The sequence below is a fragment of the Mastigoproctus giganteus genome, chromosome 14 (genome assembly GCF_048544385.1).
Source record: "Mastigoproctus giganteus isolate SK-2022 chromosome 14, ASM4854438v1, whole genome shotgun sequence".
In the NCBI taxonomy this organism is placed as follows: Eukaryota; Metazoa; Arthropoda; class Arachnida; order Uropygi; family Thelyphonidae; genus Mastigoproctus; species Mastigoproctus giganteus.
This window is the reverse complement of record NC_143588.1, coordinates 89,595,152-89,622,304: the sequence shown is the minus strand read 5'-3', so window position 1 is coordinate 89,622,304 and position 27,153 is coordinate 89,595,152. Positions and strand designations below refer to the sequence as shown.

Sequence of the window (27,153 nt, the reverse complement as noted above, 5' to 3'; positions counted from 1 at the left end):
TCCCGTTTCAGTGACAGTTTAGTCACCAACAGTAACTAGCTCCTGTGGAACCAGTGCATTCTGCCCTGAAGGTTGTCGCTGTGTTGCCTAGCGCATAAGAGTGAGCTCTGGCATTGAGTTGGGCAGCTTAGAGCTTGATGGACCCCCATTTTAATTCCTTCGAGGGCATTCACCCGACTCTTCAAGCTCTCGTAGACGTCATCAGAACACTGAGTTGGTGCCTAATTTCTTCACAATCTCTGCACCTAGCACACACACAAAGACATCCTCCGTGGCTAGATCATGTCCTGTTCGAGATAGAGATTCGCGTGTCGGATTTTGCACAATTTTTTAGACTGTGATGTGTTGGAGATCTTCCCCTTTGGTTCTCCTGTGAACCACAGCACTTTCGCTACTTTGCGCGTGTCGCTTTACTGCTCTGGTCTGGGGCTTGATTTCCATTTAAATACAATTTAATTAACAATAAAAATTAAAAGGATTTATAAATTTAATTGATTAATTGCCAATATTATACTAAGCTAAGAGATTCCTAGTACAGTGCTACTTATTATGCTATCTAGTTTTATGTTATACCTTACACTATCAAGTTCGAGATATACGTAATGCTATTCCGTATCGATACTACACAATGGCAGCAAGTTTCGAATGGTACAAGTTTTAGTAGTAGTAGTAGTAGTAGTAGTAGTAGTGGCACTTGATGCAAGAAAGCAGTGTAGGAGCTTATGCAGCATCAGCCAAAAAAAAAAAAAAAAAAAATCACACCATACCCTCCAATTGCCTGTCCAGTTCCTCCTTAAATTTATTTAACCTATCAACTTCCACAACGACAGATGGAAGTTTGTTCCAGCAATTAACAACCCGCTGGCTAAAGGCAAATTTCCGCACATCTATTCTACATCTATCCTTTCTTAATTTGAACTTATGTCCCCGTAGGTTCGTATTCTGAACAAGTGGGAGGATCCCATCAGAATTCAGCGTGCTCAACCCATTCAAGGCCTTATAGACCTCAATCAGATCACCGCGCAGGTGCCTAGTCTCCAGCCACTGCAATTTGCAGAACTTAAGCCTCTCTTGGTAAGAGGATCCCTTCATTCCCCTCACCAATCGTGTTGCTCTTCTCTGTACACGCTCAAGCAAATCTACATCCTTCCTAAAATGAGGCCTCCAGACCTGTACGCAGTACTCAAGACGTGGCCTGACCATTGCCTTATACAGAGGGACAATCACCTCCTTTTCCCTGCTAGCAAAATTCCTATATATCATTGACAAAACCCCATGACCTGCCCTAGCAGCCTGTCTACATTGCTCAGAAAACTTCATATCTGACTGCACAATTACTCCCAGGTCTTTTTCATTTTCTACCACCTTAAGTGTAGTACCACACAGTTGGTACGTTTCTCTGGGGTTACTTCTACCCATATGCAGTACTTTGCATTTGTCAAGGTTAAACTTCAGTTGCCACTTCTTAGCCCATCTGCCCAAATTATCTAGATCCTGTTGCAGTAGCACACTGCCATTACTGTCATTAACAACCCTGCCAACCTTCGTGTCATCTGCAAACTTCGACATTAAGCCTGATATACCTTCATCAATATCATTGATAAATATACAAAACAACAGTGGCCCCAACACCGAACCCTGTGGGACTCCACTAATAACATTAGTCCACGAAGAGCAGCACCCATTGATTACCACCCTCTGTCTTCTCCCACTTAACCATCCTTTTATCCATTGCAGCAACTTACCCTTAATACCATTCTGCTCCAATTTGTACAGTAGTCTTCCATGCGCAACAGTGTCAAAAGCTTTCCTGAAATCCAAGTATATGATATCAAAATTATTTTTTGCATCCAGTTCCTTTGTGACCACATCATAATAACCAATCAAATTTGTCAGACAAGACTTTCCCTTAACAAACCCATGCTGTGTCTGAATTATTGCTGCAGTCTTGTCTAGATGATCCTGCAATGCATGTTTAACCAGTGACTCCATTATTTTACCCGGAACAGAAGTTAAACTAACTGGTCTGTAATTATTCGTGTCACCCTTCGAACCTCCTTTGTGAATTGGGGATACATTTGCACATCTCCAGTCCGTTGGAACCTCTCCTGAGTCCAAGGATGCTCTCATAATTATGGCTAAGGGTTTGCTTAGTTGCTTTGCCGCCTCCTTTAATATAACTGGATAGATCCCATCCGCCCCAGGTGCCTTTCTTATGTTTAACTTCAACAATTTCTCCTCCACTTTGCTCTCAGTTATTACAAAATCATTAAGCACACTGCTACAATTTGATAACCTTCTTCCATTTTCAAACTGTAATGATTCCTCACGTGTGAATGTAGATGCAAAATACTCATTCAGTTTGTTTGCTATCTGAGCAGGATCATCAACAGTCGAACCATCGATGTCAAGTGGACCAATCATATTCAGCCCCTTCCTTTTAGAGTTTATATAAGTAAAGAAATCCTTGCTGTTTTTCTTAGCATCTTTTGCCAAAGATTTCTCGTAATCCGCCTTTGCCTGCCGAACCTCCTTTGTGACCTGATTACAGACTAGCTTATATCTGCTACAGGCTTCTGCGTCGCCTGATAATTTATATGCATCCCATGCATTTTTCTTCTCTGTCACGAGTCTCATTAGTTCATTTGATAACCATTTAGGCCTAAACCTTGAACAATATTTCTTCATCGGTATGAAAAGTCTAGTAGCTTCCACGATTAATTCCTTGAATGCTTCCCACTTAGAATTTACTGTTTGGAACATCGTCAGTCGATCCCACTGTACAGAATTTAAAAACTGTCTGAGACCACTGTACTCCCCTTTACGGAAGCAAAAACCCTTTCCTTTACCCCTGACGGTAGTTACCTCTTTGAGTAAATCCCACTTCAGCACACTGTGATCACTGCCACCTAGTGGTTCCTTTATCTGCAAATTCTTAATACACGAATGATCACTGCTGATAACCAGATCAAGAGTATTACTTTCTCTGGTTGCCTCTCGAACATGCTGCTGCAGAAAACAATCATCCAATAAATCCACAAAAGTCTGACTAGTGTGTGAGTGACCAACCCACAAGTTCCAGTCAATATCTGGGAAGTTAAAATCCCCCATTATAAGACATTCTGATTTACTGGCCCACTCTATTTCTCTGTACAATTGTTCATTGTACTCATTCGAGTCATTAGGCCTATAACACACTCCTACTCTTATTTTTGCTTTTGCAGTGCTTATGTCACACCAAACTGACTCAACAGTGCACTGTCCATCTATATCAACTGGATGCACTTCTCTTGATTTTATGTTTTTCTTAATTAACAGCATAACACCTCCTCCCTTTCTGTCCTGTCTATCCTTTCTGTACACATTGTACTCCCCAAATTCCAGTTCTGCATTCCTTATATCTTTGTGACACCACGTCTCTGCTATCCCAACAATATCCGCCTTTGATGTCTTGACCAACACTTCAAATTCATCAAATTTATTTACTATACTTCTAGCATTGGTATACATGCAAGCATACATGCTCCTATGCCTATTCCTCGTTACCCTAACACATCCCATATACCCAACTATTCCAGGATGACTGCCATCCGTCCCTGAAACCCCCAACACCCCTCGCTCCAGGTCGCTTCTTATTCTAATAGAAGTTGTGCAAGAATCACCTTCACCTCTGCCTGCGGTTACTGTTAAACTATTAGTCTTTGTATCCCCCCAAACTAGCAGTTTTCCGACCCACCTAACACTGCCTCGATAGCATCAGCAAATATTCTTGCACCCTTTCTATTTAAGTGTATCCCATCCCTGTAGAAGCAATCTCTCCTGTTAACAAGTACAGTCCAGGCTGAAAAAAATTCTACCCCTTGAGCCTTGCACAATCTTTCCAGGGCCGAATTGATCGACAAGGCTCTCATCATATACTCCCTCCTATCGTGTCTGGGCAGAATTGCAGACACTTTTAAATTCAACCCTAATTCTCGGCTTTTTTTCAACAGTGACCTGTACTTGTTGAGTAATTCTGCCGGTCTCCTACTCTTAATATCATTAGTGCCAACGTGTACAACTATATCACCTTTTGTGCCCTTGAAAGATGATATCCGCTCTACAACGTCATCAACCTTTGCCCCTGGCAGACATACCCTGGTCCTGTTCCACCTATCCATTTTACATAGCATGTTCCCAAACTTTTACCAATACTAAGTAATAACCCACAAAATCTCTAAGTTCAAGACAAAGTATCATAACTAGGAATATGAAGTTACTTCCAGAAAATAAATTAATATGCCAATTTAGTCAATAAAATGGTAAAAATTTAAGAAAAACTTCTCTATTAGCCGGAGCCATAAAAACTTCACCCGCGCCGAACTAATTTCGTTCCCACCTCATGTGTCTGAGACTGAAAAAGCTCATTCCTCTAGCTAGGACCTTGATCAGATTGATAGATGCATTGCATATGAATTTAAATGTTAATTTTATATGGAGGGGAAGAAACATATAAATACAAACCTATAGATAGTCATTACTATATGTATAAAATGAGTTTATAGATGAAAAAAGAAATAATACAGGTAAAAAGTAAAATAAACAGAAAAATGTATTTTGCAATATAAAATAATATATATTTTACAAATTACCTCAAAGTGTGTGTGTGTGTGTGTGTGTGTGTGTGTGTGTGTGTGTGTGTGTGTGTGTGTGTGTGTGTGTGTGTGTGTGTGTGTGTGTGTAAACTAGGATATTAAATATGAACATATGAATTTAAATGTTAGTTTTGTATGAAAGGGAAACAGCCTACTACAAATATGAACTTATGGATAGGTTCATATCTAAGGAGTTTGTGCATAGACTCACTAGAATATTCCTGCTAAGATATAACTTTTTCTTTTTCATTCAGATAGTCTTCCAACTTATGTATATAACCAACTACATAGTCGTTATAGAGTTTAATTGCCCTGGCAGTTCTAGTCACGTGACTCTAGTCAAGCCACGTTTAATTACTTATTGAAACTTATTTATTACACTACCAAAATACTTAAATAATATAATAGAGAGACATGCAGACACTGCCATACTATTATGCCTGTCTTGTGCAGTGTAGTTAAAATAGAACATGCTGTATTTTCAAGACTATCACTAGTACAAATAGGAAATTCCACTATCAGAATACCCAAGTATGACTTTGTATATTCTTTTAACTTTCTGTTGACTGTTTTCAGCACTCTGGACTAGTATTGTGCCCAATGGTTGTTCTCTTTCTGTCTAATATCATAACCTAATTCAGCAAAATTTGGAAGCATTTACCTGTAATGTCATTGTAAAGCTTTCTAGATATAAATGAATAAGGAGAATGGGAATATATAAATAAAATATGCAGGCAACCCCCATAAACACGGTACTTCTACAACATGGTTTCGCTCTAACACGATTGATAAATTGTGGCAATTCTCGCACAACACAGTACTTAAATACGGTTAGAGAATTTCAATACACTTCATATAATGGTATTTTTGTGCAGGGGGAACCTTACTATTATTATGTTGGATATAATTTTTCTCAACATATCCACTCGTTTTGAATCCCCACTGTTGACTCGCTAGTCAAAAAAAAAAAAAAAAACTGTTGAGAGAAATCCCTATATTTTATTTTGTTGGGAAATCCCCGTTTCTGTGCTCTTGAACTTGTGCTTGTTGAACGTATGGAAAAATCTAGATTTCAAAGTTTTATTACTATTGGATAGCACACCAGGCCATCCAAAAGATTTAAATCATCCAAATGTTGAAGTTATGTTCCTACCACCACAGTTGTACTAGGTTAATACAACTTTGTTCATTCAGCCATTACATCAAGGCATTATATCCACCTTTAAAACTCATTACATCAGAAAATCGTTACAATGGATTGATTCCGAATCTATTGAAGTAATGGAGGCATGGAAACATTTCTCAATTGTGGACTGTATCAGAATCATATCTTTATCACTGCAAGAAATAAAACCGTCAACATTAAATGCGTGTGGAAAAATGTATGGCCACAGTCAGTTCATTCAGGAAATATGGTCAAACTGGAAGAAAACTGAATCAGTGTAATAGTAGAACTTGTTACATTGGTAGGAGGAGAAGGCTTTTATGATATGACTACTAAAGCCCTCATGGGTAGCACAGTTGTTTTTGCGGGAGGAATTTTTATGGGTCTTTTAAACAACGTGGCTGAGTTAGTTTTTTCATCCAGCAAAACATAAAATCAATCTCAGGACACATGCAATTTATTGACAATATACACAGAGCAACATGGTCTTAGCCACCTATGCTCCTAAAAAAATAAAAAAATATATGATTACTGAAGACATTCAAGAATTACTGGTAGGAAAAGAGGCTGGCAAATTTGGCGGAAATGGCATTGGAGGTAAAACCAAATCAATTCAGAGGATGATAGCGCAGATGAAACTTCTAAACTTCCAAATTTTACACTAAAAAGCATACAAGAAGGCATAAAGTGTAGAGCAATTAGAATCTTATTTTTTGAATGCAGATTCTTGAATGAAAGGAGCCCAAAGTTCAAAAGGGAGCTTCAAAAATACTTAGTTCCATACGATGAAATTCACAAAGATTTATGAAGCAAAAGCAAACAAACCCAGATTACTGATTTTTTAAAGAGTGTAGAAGATACATGAAATCTAGAATGGTGTATTTTTGTTAACATTTTGTTAATGAAATAGTTTATTTTTGTTAGCTTTTGGAACGTAACCCCTCCTTTTTGTACTTTTTCTTAGTCCCGTATAACATGGTTTCGCACAGCATGACATTTTATAGGAACTTAACTACCATGTTATAAAAGGTTACCTGTATATACATAATGAACAGGTGAAGCTTGTGTGTGTGTGTGTGTTGCTTCCATAACAGTATATTGCTTTCACCGCTTGTCACCCATTTGGAATGGTCTGGGTTCTAGTCCTGTCAGTGAGTGGGAAAATTTCTAAAAGCTGCTTCACTGAAGGCTGTATTTAAAGCTTCAGTGAAACTTAAAGGCTTAGTTACAGCCTTCACTAAGTGCTGTAGTTAACCAATCTCGGGCAGAGGAGGTAGTAGAATTTTCCTCAGTTATTCAGTATTTTTAATCCCCCCACAAATTCAAATTGGCCTATGTGTGCACACAAGTGCAGATGTAATACATAACATGCAATATGGTCTTGATTGCTCATGCACCTAAAATCCAATAACAACAGCAATATACATAACGTATAGGCAGAAATATGTGTGCGTGTGCAGTTTTTAAAATTTCAATTTTAACAGTTTTATAAATTGGAAAATGGAAGAGTCTAATACTTTCCTGTTTATGTTTTTGATGTTTTTTTTTTTAAATCAGAATTAATAAAAGTTTTGTTTCATTGAAAATGATATTCAAAAATGCACAATATTTTTAAATTTTAAGGTAAAAAAATTACATATAATAATTAAGGCAAACGTTAGTCAAAGACCAAGCTTTGGAAGCAAAATTCAAAAACCAGAAACGTTTTCCAGAAATAAGAAAGTTGGGCACCTAAGAGGTGCCACATGATTACTTTTATAGCATTTCAGGGCATGACCACTACCAGGTTAAAGCATTTATGTGAAAGGTGCCTGTTTATACAAAATTTCAAAATACCACAAAAAAAGAAACTCACTCCATAAAACCTAGTTTGCTGAGAACCCAGCCATATATAGCAGACTCACTGATGAATGGATTAAAGTACACTATTAACTTGGTTTTATATAGGTCCAAAGTGATTACATTATATTCTCTCTCTCTCTCTCTCTCTCTCTCTCTCTCATGAGATAAAAGTGAAACCAGAACTATTTTTATTTTAGCATCATACACCTGCTGATAACTGTGATAATTCAGTTCTTCTTCATGAGAGACCTGGAGAAGATGACTGGACCTCTAAGGATGGCCATTATCTATATGCTATCTGGAATAGCTGGAAACCTTGCTAGTGCCATTTTTGTGCCCTATAGAGCTGAAGTAGGTATAATAAAAACATCTTGCATTTTCATAAATATTGAGTGTTTTTAATTGCTCACATAATAATAATAATTTATTTATCCCTATTTTATGTTACGCTTTTTTGGAGGATAACAGCAAAAAGGGAGGGAGAACACATAAGCCAATAGCTTTTTAGGGGATGTTCCCTTAAAAAATTATGAATATACAAATATACAACTGAAAAATGTACAGTTCTGAAATTGTACAGGTAATGTTCAACATGAAATACATAAATAAATTGGAGTTTTTTTGTACATTTCTTTGCAGAAGACTTCAAAAAGCATCACTACTTATAACATCATTGTGAACATTTATACAATTAAATGAGGAGAGAAACGAAAAATGATGAGATACATGCACAGAAATTTACAAACTATTTGCCAACTGCCTCCTTTAACATTTGTACATTATTTCCATGTTGGTGTTTTTAAAATCCAGGAGTTGAGTGGAAGGTAATTTGAATCAGACATCCCTGGCGATGTGTTCAATTAGTAGTTTCTTGAATTGATTTAGTGAAGTGACATTTTTGATTTTTGCAGGAAATTTGTTCCAGGTGTTAGCACCTCTGTATTTTATGCTTTTCTGACCTATGGCTTTTCTGAAAAGCGGAATCTTCGGGTTGGCTTCATTTCTTAAATTGTATGATATTTCTTCTTCTTCTTCGTCTGTGGTTACGAAAAAGGATCTGAAGAGAGGGGGAAAGTCTGCTGTCTTCATAGCATTGTAAACAAGGATCACCTCGGCTTTCTGCAATAGCTGGTAGATGCTTAGGAGTTTCACTTCCTTGTATCTAGAACTAACCGATGTGTTCCAGGGAAGGCCCAAAATTGAACGAACGCATCGATTGAGAATGGAGTTGATTCTCGCGAGGTTTTCTTGGCTGGTGGTACCCCATGAGATGATTCCATAGGTGAGGTGCGGCTGAATTAAAGAAAAGAATACTTGTCTGAGAAGAGAAGGAGACACCCAGGCAGAGGCCCTGGCGAGTATTCCCGCTAATGACAAAGTTTTCTTTCGTAGGGTTATCATTTGTTTTGCACAACTTAGCTTATCATCTAACCAGATTCCGAGAAACTTGGTTTCATTCACCCTTTCAAGTTGTTTTTCTTTGTACATTACGTCTAAATCAATATTTAGTGGTTTGTTTTTCGTTCTAAACTCCATATATTTTGATTTTTCAGGATTCAGTATAAGCTGATTCTTTTTAAGCCAATTGCATCACAGAAAGCAAGGCAGAGATTTTGAATTGGAGCTCATTAGGGTCTTTATCTGTGATTAGGATGGAAATATCATCAGCATACGCTACTAGGTGAGAAGATGGAAGGAGAGAGAGAAATTCATTGATGTAAAGAACAAATAGGATGGGTCCAAGAAGTGAGCCTTGAGGTACTCGTCCTGGAGAAATAACGGATGTCAGAGTATGATTGATTTGTTCTTGCGACAAACGGCTGATTGGTAAGGTAGCTTTCAATTAGAAGGTTAATTTTCCCTCTCAAGCCAAGGTTATTGAGTTTGTTAAGTAGAATAGTATGGTTTATGCAATCAAAAGCTTTAGATAAGTCAAGAAACAGTGCTATAACATAGTGACCCTTTTCAAGACTATCAATGATCCTTGAGCAGAAGTCAACAATTGCAAGATCAGTGGATCTTTTAGAGCGATAAGCATACTGTTGTTGATGGGTAAGCTGATTTTCTTCAAGAAAACCCATGAGTCTGCTATGAAGAATTTTTTCGAGTAATTTTGCAAAAACTGAGAGTAGAGCTATTGGTAGAAAGTAGGGCTTGCAAACCGGTTTTATAAACCGGTTAAAACCGGTTTTCATATTGAGTTGTTAAAATCGAAACCAAGCTTCTAAAACCGGATTCGAATATTTTTTTAGTTAGCCCTCGAATATAGTTTTTTGTTACGCACATTTTCTTTTGTTTGTTCGTTTGTCTGGATCGTTCAACTGCTTTATGTTTTAAACATGTTTTTTTATTTTATTTTATTTTATGTTTAGGTACGAATCTCATGGGCAAGTGGCCCAAATCTAGGAACGGTACCTTTCATCTTCTCACCTGTATCATGGCACGATGCAGGTGTACTCATTTACGACTGAGTGAGTCGGACCAATAGCGTAAAAGAAAATGCTCAACATTTCTCCGTTCCATCTATCTTGTTCGCCAGGCAAGTTATGGAAGGCGCCTTATTGATGGTTACCCACTAGAAACAGATTCGCTGAATATTGCATCAAATTTCAATCATAGAAAGTTTTTTCTTCTTTATTCCTATTAAATTTGCGATCAAATGTTCTCCAAAAAGCAGCTTCACCAAATTTAGCTTTTATGTAATTTTGAAAATACAATAGATTTACACCAAATACGGAGGATGCGGAAAGGTCAGGGAATGACCACCGCATATCCCGGAGCAATATGGTCTTAGTTGCTAATGCGCCTAAAAACCAAATAACAACAACAACAACAATAGATTTAATTGGGGAAAAAAAAATTGCAAGTAAATTAAAAATTTACTTCGTGAAAATTGAAACTTGCCTCGTTTAGACTCTTCATTCAGTGCTTGTGGGAGTGATACATAGTATTGTGCCTTTGTTATCTTCAATATTTTTATTTAAAATTGTCGGTGATATAAATTCCTACTAATTAATATTTATTCCTCTTAATATGTCTAAGATGAAATCAAATGTATGGAATTATTTTGCTCGAAAAAGCAAAGATGAAGAACCATGTTCGAAATGTTAGAAGATAATGAAGTCGTCTGGAGGATCAACATCATCTTTGATGTTGCATTTAAAGAAAATGCGTCAGATTGACATTAAACAAGATAACAGTGAACCTCCCGTAAAAATGGTAAGAACATTAAAAAACTTTATCGTTAAAAAATCTATGGGAGAAGAGATTTCAAAATTAGCTGCTTTAGATGGATTTTCTTTTAATTCAATTGCCAAGAGTGAGTTTAATCAATCAAGCCTTCACCTTCAGAGAAATAAATATGATAAATTACCACCAGTCTCAGTGAATGGAATTAAAAATATGGTTCTGAATTATTATAAAACTAAGAAAGAGGAACTCATTCAGCATTTCAAAAATTCATTGGTTTTGGGTGCACGGTATTCATTGACTCTAGACGAATATACATCTATACAAAATAAAAGGTATATGAATATAAATGTGCATTCAAAAGACAATCATTGGTCGTTAGGTCTTATTGAGATTAATGGTTCACTTGATAGCAGAAGGACTGAGCAAATTGTGAATGGACACTTGAAGGAATTTGGTTTGAATTTGGATGAGGATATTGTTACCTGCACCACCGATGGAGCAGCAATGATGATTAAGTTTGGCAAGTAAATTACGCCTAATCATCAACAATGCATAGCCCATTATATACATCTGTCAGTTATAGATGTACTTTATGAAAAAGCAATCAATTATGGTGCCACAGTCTCTGAGTCTCCCAAAGACAATGAAGAAAATGAAAATAATGAAGAAAGTAGTGATGATGAAGAAGTTGAAGAAAGACAGCAAGGTATGCTTTATCAAACCAACTTTATCGATGAGCTCATTTATTTCTTCAGTCCAATGGCCAATATTGCACCAACTATTAACAAAGTCAGAAAAATTTGCAAGCTTTTTCGAAAATCGCCTACCAAAAATGACATATTTCGAAATTTTGTTAAAGCAAAATTTAATAGGAAAGAATATAAACTTATATTAGATTGCAAGACTAGATGGGATAGCACATTCTATATGATTGAGAGATTTTTGAAATTGAAAAATTGCATTCCAAATGCTCTATGTGCAGTACTGTCAACTGAAGCTGTGTCTGACGATGACTGGAAAACACTTGAATTGCTATGTGAAACTTTGCGACCAGTTGAAATGATTCTGAAGGCTATAACCTCAGAAGATACAGACTTACTTAAAGCAGTCTTCAATAGAATTTCTGCTTGCTAAGCTTGATACAGCAGAAAACCCATTTGCTTTAAAGTTTCACCAAAGCCTTTTGCAGCGTTACAATGCAAGACGAAATTGCCCAAATGTGGCTTTGCTGAGCTATCTACACAACCCCAAAAAGTTTAAAAGAAGATTCAGGTTCAAGAACTTTTGATTTTCCAAGTAAGCAAGTTTTGAAAAAGCATGCTGAAGAGATTTATCAGAGATTATTTGCAAAACATTCCGAAGGAGTCTTAGCGTTGAATGAAGAAACTGAAAATAAACGAACTGTTCTTATAGAAGAAACAAAGACTCGTTTAGTTCCGATGTTGGTGATACATTCATGCGAGAGTATGACAGTGTAATAAAGAGATTAACTGAAGAGCCTTCAAAATATCCAAGTGAATTGGAAATCAGCAAAGAATTTAAAATTTTGGAGGCAACTAGCAGTAGAAATGAAAAGCTGGAGAAAGTTTATAGAGCACTGTTTACCATTAAACCAACAAGTGTCCAATCTGAGAGAGTGTTTTCGATCACTGGTTTCTTTAACACAAAAATAAGGTCAAGTCTATCAGGAAAAATGCATAATATACTGTTTTTTTTAAGGATCATTTTCAGAAAAAAGCTGAGCAATAAATAGTAAAGTATTTATTTTTAAATACTTTACTATTTGTAAAGTATTTTACAAATACTTTAAGCTGTTTTTTTTTCACATTATTTTTATTTATTTATTATTATTATTATTATTATAGGGCTTATTATTTTTTTGTTTACTATACGAGAAGATAGTTTTCATTCGAAGGATTTGAATACAATTTGTAATTTTGTATAATCTCAAGCTGGTTACTTTTTGGGAGCATTTTAATTTTTTTATTTTTTTTTACTTTATGAGGCGATAGATTTTGTTTAAAAGATTTTATTACGATTTGTACAATCTACCCAAGATAAAATAAATATCTGTGTTATAAGCTTTTAATTATTTTCCCTAAGTCTGAGAAAATCGGTTTTAAAACCGGTTTTATGAGTAAACTTCGGTTAAACTCGGTTTTGAAATTTCTCGGTTTTATGCAGTAGTAGTAGAAAGCCCTAGTAGAAAGTTGTTGATGGAGTTACAACGGTTTCCCTTTGGAACAGGAATGATTATTGCTTTTTTGAATTGAGAAGGGAATTTACCAGATTGAAAGGAGAGATTGAATATATACTTCGGTGGCATAAGAATTGAGCTAAGGACCTTTTTCAGCAGAGACGGGAATATTTCATCAAAGCCAGGGGCTCCCTTTTCTTTCAATTGATTCCCTGCTTCTAAAATCTCTTGATCGGAGAGAGGAACGAGAAAAAAAAGAGTTTCTGACTGAGTACTTGGCAGATTCTCTCATTTCATTGTCTCTGAAGTCAAGTTCGTCTTGAAAGAGGTTATTCACACTTGAATTAAGGTGGTTACAGAAGGCAGTAGCTTTTAGCTCGTCATATTTTCTTTTCTCTGACTGAATGCAGTCATAGTTGTAAAATTTATTACATCCTGCACACTATTTTGACTATTATGACAACTATTTTGACAATGGTTATGATGGTTATTCATTTAAAATGTGTTTAAACCAACACATTAGTGTTATTGTTATGCTGATTCATAACAACATTTGTTTCATTTCATTTGTTATTTTTTAACAGCCGCAGGTGTTAAATGTTTTTCCATGTGATATTTCAAATACAATACATCCAAAATTGGCTAGCATACATTAATTCAGTTTTTAGGTAGTGATGGGGGACACAAATTCAAATGCTGTCTATGTGTAGTGAAGGTTTCTATCAGAAATCATGGATTGGTTAAGACTGTTTGAGAAGGAAGAGGACACTTGATTTGCCACGTTCAGAATGACCTTGTCCACAAAATCCACTGACAGCATCAGTCACTTAGAAGTTGTGCTATTTCCTGCTATCTATTAGCAAAGGAGAATCCACTTGATTATTTGTGATTTTAGTTACTATAAAGTTTATACTCAGTGGATTCCAAGATTACTGAAAGAACTTGTATTTCAGATTATCATTTGAGCATTTGCTTTACTATGACAGAAGAATATGAATTTTTGAATAAGATTGTAGCAAGAACTGAATCTTTGCAGCATCAGTTTGAACAAGTCCAAGCTTTCCATGGTGTGCAGTGAAAACATCCTCAGTCTCCAAGAGCAAAATAATTTTGATCACAGATTTCTGCAGAAAATGTTGTGTTAAGTTATTTTCTTCAACTGCAGTGAAAGAGGTTATTCACCAAGAGCAAAATAATTTTGATCACAGATTTCTGCAGAAAATGTTATAGTAAGTTATTTTCTTCAACTATCTTTTGCTGATAGACTTTAAAGAATCTGATGCCAATATTAACTTGGAACAGTATGCTGAAACTTTTAACCATAAACACAAGTGACCGGGATAACTAACAGAAGGAACCATCCTGCTTGCTGGCAACAAATACATACCCACATTGCCAGCTCAATTCAGAACTTGCTTCAGAAAGATATGCTAAATCACTCAGTCATATAATCAAGATTTGTTACTGTGTGACTTCTGTGTTATTTCACCTCAGACAAAGAAGTTAAAACAGCTGCCAAAGGATGATTCTGTCAATGGCCAAAGAATTTTTAGAAGAAAGAATATACAGGATTGCCCATAAATCTGAAATCATAGGCTGTATGATTTGTTCTGTTTTTCTTTATGTTGCAGTTGTGACTGATGGCACTAATTAAAGGTGAGTATGTGGAAATAGTTCTGATTTATGGAGGTCATAGTCAACATGATATTGCAAGAATTCAGCAAGTATTGAATGCACTCAGATATTCATTCCAATGGTATGTGCAAGTGTCAGTAAAATTAAAAGAAAAGAGGTTGATGTTGGATAAAGAACACATTTTCTCAGAGAGTTTCTGACGAAGCATCAGGGACAGCAGTGCTGGGAAGATTGCCACAACTTGAACAGATCTCTGCACTAACTATTTGTCTTCAAAAATGTGGGTGTAAAAATGTGTTGACCACATTTTGAAGAAGAATCACTAGTATCCCTCAAAAACTTCAAATTCTTCAAACACGGAGTGAGGATGATCCTGGTCAACACATGGAGTTGTGTGAATTGGCATTACACTTGAAGAAAGAAAACCTTGATTTTAGAACAAACATCTTTTTAAGAGGTGAGACAGATTTTTGTGTAGAATCAGGTTAATAGCAAAACAAACACATTACTGGGCTGAATTAGACCATCTAAGTGCAAGGTGGCAGTCCTGTTTTAGTCTATTGATTGTGATCTCCAGAAAGACTTGGTAATTGGCCCATTCTTCTTCCAAACATGAGAATAGAGAGAGACCTTGATAACTTGCAGAACAAGGCTTTCTTCATTCTTTTCTGATAAACAGGATAAAAATTAGATTGGTCCCAGCAAGATGGCATTGCCAGCTAATTGCAGTCAGAGAATGGCTAGATGAATAATTCCCTAAATATTGTACTAGAAAGTATGGGCAAGTTGAATGACCACCACAATTCCATGATTTTACACCTTTAGACTTTTACTTGTGAAGAATCATCTCAAAGATAAGGTGAATTATGTGAAAATATGCATTGTCAAGCATTTTAAAGAGAAAATTTTAATGATATAGTGAGATTACACCTAATTTGTGCTTTTCTCCTGCACTGCCAAAAATATTTGCATTGTTGTATTCATGTGAATAGTGCACATATTGAACACATTTTATATCAGTTCCCAAATTAAAGGATATCCTCATTATCCCTTCAGAGACCAATGCATTTGCTTTGGAGTCTGCCTTCTCATCCTGTCTGGCATTACCTATTTAACTTGTCTTTGGCAAATCACTACAGGAATAAACCAAATGAAAACCAACCACAAACCAGCTGGAATCAGACTGAAATCTAATGCAGAATTTAAAAAAAAAATTCACATGTGTACCCATGCAAAAAAAAAAAAACATTTTATTTGTAAACATCTTTGACAACACCTATTAAATTTCAAACAGCTAGAACTGAAATCATGAATGATGTAATTTATGCTCACACTTGCTACTTACTCTACCGAATCAATGTTGGTGATAAATAGGATACACACGCCCACTGCTTACTCTACCGAATCAACTTTTGGAAGAGGTTAGGCCAATAACCTAATTACCCATTTGATTATAGCCATTTGTTGAATAGAATGATTGCAACAATACAAGTGTTTGTATTGTTACAATCATATCATGTTGGATCATGTTACTCTGTCATGCTTTGGCAAAAATTGCACATGCACCGATACGAGATCTGCAAGGAATGACCGTATCCACCCATAATACGCTATTGAAACTGTGACTTGGCTCAGGATCTCAACAAGTACAAGCACGAGATGGTAACATTGCACATTCCATTTTGCAATGAGGAAACAGAGATCTAGTATGAAGAGCTCATACTAGATCGTAAATTGTATGAATCGGACTTGGACATTCGCAAAACGATTAAAATATGTAAGACATGTGTCATGACAACGATGATGTTGACCCTAATGAAGCATGCAGTAATAACCTGCATATCCTTGTAACGCGACTGCTAGAAGAAGACCCCTTTTGAAACTTTTACAATCATCCAAACAGTGAGATGAATAAGGATCTAAAGCTCGCCATGCTTACCCGACTCAGCACAATTGCAAAGAAATTTGAAAACTTGATGACCAGTGAGGACTTCTGCAACATAATGAATGACCAATGACAAGCAAAAGGTTCTACTTATACATGTAATTTGGAGTCTGTTGTCTCCCAATCACAAACCTATTCAAATATTCTTGACCGGCCCGGCTGGTTGCAGAAAAATGTTTATGATGGAAATATACAACCACTTCAGTAATAGACGGGTACTGTAATGCCTACATTACATGCACTTCAACTGGTAAGGCTAAAGTACTGTAATGATCTTGGATGTGCTCAGAGCTGGTTTATGCCAGCCCTGAGCACAGGCAAGATCACTGCCCTCAAGATATCCATGTCTCTGGTTACCAAACGATTTCTCCCATGGGTGGCAGTGGTTAGCCCAAAGCCACCTAAGTGGTATGCCCTGAATCAAAAACGTTTTTCTGCAATCAGGTAGTTTAGTAATAGTGGCAGGTGATGCAAGAAAGCAAGTGTATGACTTATGTGTCATGACAGCATCAGCCAAAAAGTCATGACATCATCAGCTTATGTCATGGTAGCATCAGCCAAAAAAAAAAAAAAATCACAACCATTCCCTCTAAAAGCTTGTCCAGTTCCTCCTTGGATTTATTTAAGCAATCACCTTCCACGATAGTTGGAAATTTGTTCCAGCAATTAACCACCCGCTAGCTAAAGGCAAATTTCCGCACATCTATTCTACAACTGTCTTTCCTCAGTTTGAATTTATGCTCCCTTAGGTTTGTAATCTGGGCAAGTGGAAGAATCACATAGGAATTCAGCGTGCTCAACCCATTCAAGGCCTTATATACCTCAATCAGAAGGCGCCTCCATAGCCAGGTGGGAAGGAGCAGCAGCGCGTAGAACATGTTTCTTGATTAGACCGGGGTTCGAGCCCGTCACCACCAAATACGGAGGATGCAGAAAGGTCAGGAAATGACCACCGCATATCCCGGAGCAATATGGCCTTAGTTGCTGATGCTCCTAAAAACCAAATAACAACAACAACAACAACAACCTCAATCAGATCACTGCGCAGGTGCCTAGTCTCCAGCAACTGCAATTTGCAGAACTTAAGCCTCTCTTGGTAAGAGGATCCCTTCGTTCCCCTCACCAATCTTGTTGCCCTTCTCTGTACACGCTCAAGTAAATCTACATCCTTCCTAAAATGAGGCCTCCAGACCTGTACGCAGTACTCAAGGCGTGGCCTGACCATTGCCTTATACAGAGGAATAATCACCTCCTTTTCCCTGCTAGCAAAATTCCTGTATATCATTGACAAAACCCCATGACCTTCTCTGACAGCGTGTCTGCATTGCTCAGAAACCTTCATATCTGACTAAACAATTACTCCCAGGTCTTTTTCATTTTCTACCACAATAAGTGTAATACCACACAGTTGGTACGTTCCTCTTTGGTTACTTCTACCCATATGCAGTACTTTCCATTTGTCAATGTTAAACTTCAGTTGCCACTTCTCTACCCAAATTTTCTAGATCCTGTTGCAGTAGCACACTGCCACTACTCTCATTAACAACCCTGCCAACCTTTGTATCATCTGCAAACTTCCACACTAAGCCTGATATACCTTCATCAATATCATTGATAAATATACAAAACAGCTGTGCTCCGAACACCAAACCCTGTGGGACTCCTCTAATAACATTAGTCCACGAAGAACAGCGTGCTTTCATTACCACTCTGTCTTCTCCCACCGAACCACCCTTTTATCCATTGTAGCAACTTACCCTTAATACTATTCTGCTCCAATTTGTATAGTAGTGTTCCATGCGCAACAGTGTCAAACGCTTTCCTGAAATCCAAGTATATGATATCAAAATTATTTTTTGCATCCAGTTCCTTTGTAACCACATCATAGTATCTAATCAGATTTGTCAGACACGACTTCCCCTTAACAAACACATCCTGTGTCTGAATTATTGCTGCAGTCTTGTCTAGATAACCTTGTAATGCATCTTTAACCAGTGACTCCATTATTTTCCCTCGAACAGAAGTTAAACTAACTGATCTGTAATTACTCGTGTCACCCTTCAATTCCCCCTTTGTGAATTGGGGATACATTTGCATATCTCCAGTCCATTAGGGACTTCCACTGAGTCCAAGGATGCTCTCATAATTATGGCTAAGGGTTTGCTTAGTTTCTTTGCCACCTCCTTTAATATAACTGGATAGATCCCATCCTCCCCAGGAGCCTTTCTTATATTTAACTTCAACAATTTCGCCTCCACTTTGCTCTCAATTATTACCAAATTATTAAGCACCCTGTTACAGTTTGATAAACTTCTGGCATTTTCCTTCCTTAATAAGTCCTCATGTGTGAATGTAGATGCAAAATACTCATTCAGTTTGTTTGATATCTGAGCAGGATCATCAGTAGTCGAACTGTCGATATCAAGTGGACCAATCTGATTCATCCACTTCCTTTTAGAGTTTATATAAGTAAAGAAATCCTTGCTATTTTTCTTAGCATCCTTTGCCAAAGATTTCTCGTAATCTGCCTTCGCTTGTCTGATCTGCTTTGCAACTTGGTTACAGGCTAGCTTATACCTACCAGTGGCTTCTATGTCGCCTGATAATTTATATGCACCCTATGAATTTTTCTTCTCTGCAACGAGTCTCATTAGTTCATTTGACAACCATTCAGGCCTAAACCTTGAGCAGTATTTCTTAATTGGTATGAAAAGTCTTGTAGTCACCTTTAAGGAAGCAAAAACCTTTTCTTTTACCCTTTGTGGTAATTATATCTTTAAGTAAATCCCACATCAGTACATTGTGATCACTGTTGCCCAGTGGTTCCTTTATCTGCAAATTCTTAATACACAAATGATCACCGGCGATAACCAGATCAAGAGTATTGCTCTCTCTGGTTACCTCTCGAACATGCTGCTGCAGAAAACAATCACATAATAAATCCCTAAAAGTCTTGCTAGTGTGCAAATGACCAACCCACACAAGTTCCACTCAATATCTGGGAAGTTAAAATCCCCAATTATAAGACATTATGATTTACTAGCCCACTGTTTCTCTGTACAATTGTTCGTTGTACTCATTGGAGTTATTAGGCCTAAAAAACGCTCCTACTCCTATTTTTGCTTTCCCAGTGCTTATGTCAAACCAAACTGACTCAACATTGCACTGTCCATCTATGTCAACTTGATGCACTTCCTTAGATTTTATGTTTTTCTTAAATAATGTGTTCACAGCTGTTTATGCCAGCTCTGAGCATATCCAAGATCACTTCCCATCATCCTTTGCTTTAAATGCTTTACTTTACTTAAAATTTTGCAAGATATCCATTTCTCTATGGTTACCAAACGGTTTCTGCTGGGTGGCAATGGCAACCTAGGTGGTATGTCCCAGGTTAACATTTTTCTGCCACCAGCTTGTTTATGCCAGCTCTGAGCACATCCGAGATCACCTTCCATGATCCTTTGCGCAATCTCCTCTCCCGACTCCGTTTTTCTTTGTTACGAGATGGAAATTATGTCATTTCCGCATCGCAAAATTGTGACAAATTGATTTTCTACCATCCGAAATTTAGTAGGTGCTGCCAAAGATGTTTACCAATGAGAAATCTAATGCAAATCAGATGAGACCTTTGTGTACTGACTATGGGAAATCTTAGATAATCCTGCTGATGAATAGGTACTTTGCATCAGTTATTACTGACGAAAGACTCTTCATGCTGGGAACAGGCTGCGAGTGAAGCTGAGCCGTATGAAATTAGCGATTTCAAGATTGCAGATGACTGTTTATTGGAAAAACTTTCAAACATAAAGGCAGTTAATACTCCCGTAGTTCATGATATAATCCCAGTAATTTTGAGGGAAGCTGCCAGAGAGTATTCAACCAGGCATCTTTGGACTTAGAAGAGATACCTTTGGATTGAAGCGTCAACATATCACCAATACGTACAGATTGTTCTAAGAGTGAAGTCAGCAACTAAGGCTGGTTTTTTTCTGACTTCAGTGGTATTATAGGTGGTAGATGACTCTCATCAACCGGTGCAATACCACCACTTTGCTTATTGGAGGCTTGAAGTGGTGAAACCCATGTTTAGTCTCTAGAGCAACGTTTCCGGCATCCCCCCCCCCATACTTCTCCTTCAACCCATGCACGGTACTAAGTACTATAGGTTTTGATACCTTTCGTGTTTGGGGATTTCATAAAAAAAAAAAAAATGGAATCTCTTGGAGGCAGTGATTAAGAATGCAATCCAGGGACATATAGATAGAAAAGCATTCTGAAAGACAAACATGTTGTTTGTCCTTCAGAATGCCAACAGGTTTCTTTAAGGGAACTAACTAACCTGTAAACTAATTTGACACAATTACTCATGAGCTGGATGTAGGGAGCAATTTCAACATAGTGTATTTTGATTTTAGCGAAGCATTTGACTCAGTCCCTCACAAGAAGTTACTGTAGAAGCCGGAATGTGTTGGGATCACTGGAAAGATTCTAAGATGGATTGCTGGATAGCTGCAGGCCAAAAGACAAATGGTTGTGATTAATGGATATTCTTCAGATTGGTGTAATGTCAGAAGTGGGGTCCCCCAAGGATCAGTTCTTGGGCCATTATTGTTTCTGATTTTCATAAACAACATCAACAGTGGGATAAAAGGCTAGATGTCAAAATTTGCAGATGGCGTAAAGATTGGTAGAGTAGTTAATGGTCAGTCCCAAGCAAGGGCTCCTTCAGCATGACTTGAACAGGCTCCAAGAATGGTCAGAAAATAGGCAGCTGTGTTTTATTGCAGGAAAATGCAAAGTTTTACACTTGGGGAATAGCAACTCCAAAATAAATTATACATTGGGGTTGAATTAAGTCTACTGGAGGAGTAGAGGGAGAGAGAGAGATCCAGGAGTTACAATATGGGCAAGTATAAAGTTTTTCTGAGCAGTGTAAACCGGTGGCCAGGAAAGCCCATGTTGTTCTCTCAATGATTTATTGAACATTATCCTGTAAAGTTAGGGAGGTCATAATCCCACTGTAAAAAGCAGCTGTAAGACTGCACTTGGAGTATTGTCCAAGTATGGAGATCTCACTTGAAAAAAGACATTGAGCTGCTTGAAAGGGTTGAAAGACTCACAGAGTGAGATCGGCAAAAGAGCAACCATATGAGCAAAGATTCCAATTATGTGGGCTATGGAGCTTGGCAACCAGGAACCTCTGAGTGGGGTTAGTAAAATGAATAAATGCAGAATTTTCACTGTTATAAATAAAGAATTCCAGAATTAGGGGGCAAAAATTCAAATTATAGGAGAAGAGGTTTACACTAGACTGTAGGAAGGATAGCCAGAGAATTGGTGACTACTGGAACAAATTTCCTCTGCAGGTCGTTTATTGAAGAAATTCAAAGGTTTACTGGATAGTTACCTACATGAGGAGGGTACATTCTCGTGTAGCTTTATAGTCTTCTTAAAATGAGGCCTCCAGATCTGTATACAGTACGCAAGGCGTGGCCTGACCATTGTCTTACACAAGGGGATAATCTCCTCCTTATCCCTGCTAGAAAAATTCCTGTATATCATTGACAAGACACCATAAGCTACGCTTGCTTTTTTTCAACGGTGACCTGTACTGGTTAAGTAATTCCGCCGGTCTCCTACTCTTAATATCATTAATGCCAGGGTGTACAACAATATCACCTTTTGTGCCCTTAAAAGGTGATATCTGCTCTATAACGTCATCAACCTTTGCTCCTGGCAGATATGTAGTTCCTGGTTCCATGATGACCCACAGCAGGCCTTGATATCCCCAGTACCTTGCTATCCAGGCTGCTGCATGTTCCAGGAAGCAGTATAAGAATCACTTTCATATCTGCCTGCAGCTGTTACTCTATCAGTTTGTATATCCCCCCCAAGCTAGCAGTTTTACGACCCACCTAACACTTCTCCAGTAGCATCAGCAAGTATTCTTTCTCCCTTTCTGTTTAAGTGTATCCCATCCCTGTAGAAGCAGTCTTTCCTGTTAACAAGCACAGACCATGCTGATAAAAATTCTATCCCATGGGACTTACACAATCTTTCCACAGCTGAATTGATTGACAGTGCCCTCATCATATACTTCCCTCTATCATGTCTGGACAAAATTGAAGACACTTTCAAATTTAACCCTAACTCTCAACTTTTTTCCAGCATTGCCCTTTACTCAGTTGAGTAAATCCATAGATCTCCTATTCTTAATGTCATTAGTGCCATGTGCAACAATATTGCCTTTTGTGCCCTTAAAAGTTATCTGCTCTACAGTGTTGTCAACTTTTGCCTTTGGCAGACATACACTGCTCCTATATCATCTGTCCTTTTTGCACAATATTTCTGTTTCCTTGATTATTGAGTCGCTGATAATGGTTACCTCTTGTGAGACCATCACATTCTGCCTTGGGGGCTGCTGCTGTGTTGCCTGATCTGCAGTTGCAAAGTCTAGCATTGAGTTGGGGGCAGCTGAGAGCATGATGGTTCCTAACTTAATTCCTTCGGGGCACATCAACCTTGTTCTTCCATTCTCATAAATGCCCATCAGAATGCCGAGCTAATATCCTCACACTTTTTACAATTGAACACACACCAATACATCCTCTTGGCTGTATCACTGAGTAGTTCAATATCAAGAACTTTTGGCTTACGAGCATATTGTATGAGATTAAAGTATTTTACCAATTGATTGCTTGTAAGATTAAATATTATTTTATTCTGGAATAAAACAAATTAGTGCCAATTCATTCAAAACAAGAAAAGTTATTAATTTAAGAACACATTGGATGCTTCTAGCCCAAAACAGTTTGCAAAGTTTTATTAGATTAATATAGAGAAATAATGCAGTAAATTGTTATAGTGGAAATGGATATTACTCGTGAAAATATGCCACACTGGAATTAAAACATTTTGCTCAGTGAATCATAATACCTCTTACAGTTAACCACTCTTAGCTTATTTTATATAAAATGAACATGTGACCATGAAATTTTAATTGAACTTGAGATTTCAGAGTTTTTAAATTGCATGGAATTTTAAATAAAAATAAAAATTAGAAATGAATTTATAAAAATGTGAGTTTGCTCTTCTATCAGAATTAATATAAAGTTATTTCTACTGTAAAAGCAACATATTTTGTCACATTATGAATAAATACAGTAAATCCCCGCTATTCGCGGTTTCACGTATTCGCGGTCGCTGATTTAATATAAAATAAAACCTAAAAAAATGTGAGTTTTAAAGCGCCGTGAACATTTTCCGCCATAAAAAAACATGAGCGTGGCCAAAATTATCTTTCCCGGTCAAAACAGCGCTCAGTGGGTCGGGGGGAGAGGGGTGACAAAATCGCAAGCGTGGATGTTTCTCACTAATCCTTGTTCAGTATGTGTTATGCGCTTGCCATGGAAGGTTTCATCGTTTGCTTTTAATTTATATGTTTATAAATTGAATAAATTTATCAATTTATAAATTGATATGCTTACAAAAGTGATAAATCTACCGTTTTGCAGTGTAAAACAGACTTTTTCGAGTGTATTAACGGAAGAAAGTGACTTTATTGTAGACAAGTTCTTTCTAACCCGTACAAAAATGTGGCTACGAATAACAAGGGAAATGTGAAAAGATCAAAGAAGGTGATGACATTAGCAAATAAAATTGAGTTATTGGACAAAATTTCTAATGGTGAAAGTGTCTTCTCAGTGGCAAAACATTATAAAATCAATGAGTCAGCGGTACGATCAATCAAAAAATCTGCCGTAGTGTCCGTGAAAACGCGCTAATTGCTTCAAAAATTTGCTCTGTAACTTGTGATGTTAAATTAGAAAAAATGGAAAAGGCTTTAAATCTGTGGATAGAAGACGGAACTCAAAATAAAATTCCGTTAAGTTCACTCATCATTCGTGAAAAGGCAAAACTCCTTTATCGACACTTTAGCGAAACTAGTGATAGCACTGGTAGGATAAGTTTTTTAGCTATAGCAAAGGCGCTGGTTTGAAAGATTTGTTTGAAATTTCTAATAAATATTACATTTAATATTAAATTGTTTCTTATTTTCATTTCGATGCCATATGCTTGCATTTCACTATGTACTGTCTATTATGTACATAGTGAAATGTACTGATTATGTACATTTTATGATTATATTATGATTATATTATATTATTTTATGATTATGTACATAATTATGTACATAATATGATTATGTACATAATTATGTCTATGTACATAATCATATTATGAAGGTACGTATAATACATAAATAGACAAAATTTTAGACTAGTTTTTCTTATATATTTCATACTTTGGAATGTAACCCCCGCGAATAGCGGGGGTTTACTCTACTTTTAAATATCACCTTATCAGAATTTTCTTGCACGTACGTTGCACTTTGAAAAATAGTATTCTTATGTCTAATATTAGATTTTTCTTAGTATGGCTTATTTATTTATAGGTTGGACCAGCAGGATCACATTTTGGACTCCTGTCTTGTATGTTTGTCGAAGTTATTAGTTGTTGGCAAATGTTGGAACGGCCAAGAATAGCACTCTCAAAGTTGGGAATGGTGGCCCTAGTTCTTTTTCTTATAGGTCTTTTGCCCTGGGTTGACAATTATGCTCATATTTTTGGGTTTATATTTGGGTTTTTATTATCTTATGCTTTACTGCCATTTTTATCATTTGGTCCATATGATCGAACAACCAAAAAGATGTTAATTTGGATATGTTTAATACTTGTTCTTGCATTGTTTGTTGGACTGTTAGTTTTGTTTTATGTACATCCGATTTATGAATGTTCATTTTGTATGTATTTTAACTGCATACCTTTAACTACAGACTTTTGTGAAAATCAAGATATAGTTTTAAAAAGAGAAGAATACTGATAAAAAAATAAATAATAAATAAAGTGTACAGATAAATGTTCAGAGCTTGGTGATTCGAGATTGGCGTTGAGAGACCAAGCTTTCGTGAATACCTTATGGAATGCACAGGGCAATGCAACATGTTTTGTAAACCATTTTTGAAGGAAAACAAGTGCTCCGGTGTTTTGTGATTTCTAAATTGTGCATGCAAAGTTGTACGCTGCAACTTCTCCTAAAGGAGACATTTTTACTGCTGTGATGTTAAGCCTCAAGAGGTGTTTAAAATGACAGTTTTGTCAATTTATACTTGATTTTTGAAACAACAGTTGTAATATTTTAATAAAAAGCCAGGAAAATTAAAGTGTGGGATTATTTTTTCATGCTTTAAAGAATACGTAAATGTGAATAATATATTTAATATATGTATTTCTGAAAACAAAGCAATAGGCTAATATGTTCACTGGACTTTTTTTAGATTTTAGAAAGTGAATAAATGACTATAAGAAAACCGCACCAGTTCACAGAATCTTCTTATAAAAAAATCCTGCCTACATATTTAACAGTTCATTTGTGTTGCTAGATCATATTTTTATTTTATACTGTTTTAAATTTTTCATTTAATAAAATATTTTATATATATATTTAATGACTGTAGATTAAATGCACAAAACAGTGTTATGCTACACAGTATGTAGTAATACCACTGTATCTGAACTATGTTGGGTTTCCTATGTCCTGTTATCATTAATTGAAAGTAGATTTACAAAGAGGTAAAACAGCAATGAGCAATCTTTTTCCCAGCAGATCATCTGTGTCTCACAAATGAATTCCATTAACAAACTACTAACTCCAAAAAATTAAAAAACAATTAACTTTTTCTGAAAAATGCTTTATTTTTTTAAATAAAATGAGACAATAGTTTTAAAGAAGTGGCTTTCAATGTAATCCTTCTCCACTTCCTTCTTTTCCCGGCATTGTAAAAGACTTGGATTTGACTGTTCTTTGTGGAGGAATTCTTAATGAGGGTTTTTTTTTTTCCCTGTGGCATCTTAGAAAAGCAAGTGTTGCACAGCTTCCACTAGCAACTTAGGTTTTTCATACAGCAAAAGCTAACTCACCATGGCATACTTCCAATTTATGTAGGAACTAACAGCATTAAACACACGAACTGACAATTTGTTCAATAAATATAGAACTTCACTTTAAAAATCGTTACAAGCTAAGACATAATGCATTTGTGCCTGCATTCTTTCCTGGGTAAGATAAGGATTGTAAGGGTGTGCCCACGTAGAATACAGTGAGCACTTATCAGAAACCAGCAGTGACGTACAGGTGAAGCTTCTCACTGGCTATGGACACATAGAAAGCAGTTGACTAGTACAAAACTTACCCCTTTGCATACCAATAAGTTGCACTGGTCAACTGCTTTATGTGTGTTCATAGCCAGTGAGAAGCTTCAACTGTGTATGCTGGTTTCCAATAAGCGCTACCTGCATTCTACATGTACGCACCCTAATGCTGTGAGGCTTTTGGGGAGAATTTACACCGGTCAATAAAATTATTTTTTTAAATTTATTATTTATTATTTTTTTTTTTTTATGAGAACTTTTCTGAGCTGGTTTTTCATACTGATTTGTTCTCAATTTTTTTTCTAGCACATTTAGTTTTTGTAAAATGACT

At 36.7% G+C, this 27,153-nt stretch overlaps 1 protein-coding gene across 2 annotated transcripts in view; it reads left to right on the top strand.

Annotated features, from left to right (window-relative positions):
* The window catches only part of LOC150075335 (inactive rhomboid protein 1-like), a 332,829-nt gene extending 307,011 nt beyond the window's left edge, over positions 1 to 25,818 (top strand). For both annotated transcript variants that reach the window (XM_090389103.1, XM_090389102.1), the window contains 2 exons: positions 7,839 to 7,992; positions 25,066 to 25,818. In XM_090389103.1, the coding sequence (XP_090245229.1) occupies positions 7,839 to 7,992; positions 25,066 to 25,494 (583 nt within the window). In that variant the 3' untranslated portion in view covers positions 25,495 to 25,818. The remainder of the gene's footprint in view (positions 1 to 7,838; positions 7,993 to 25,065) is intronic.
* Positions 25,819 to 27,153: the final 1,335 nt, after the last annotated feature.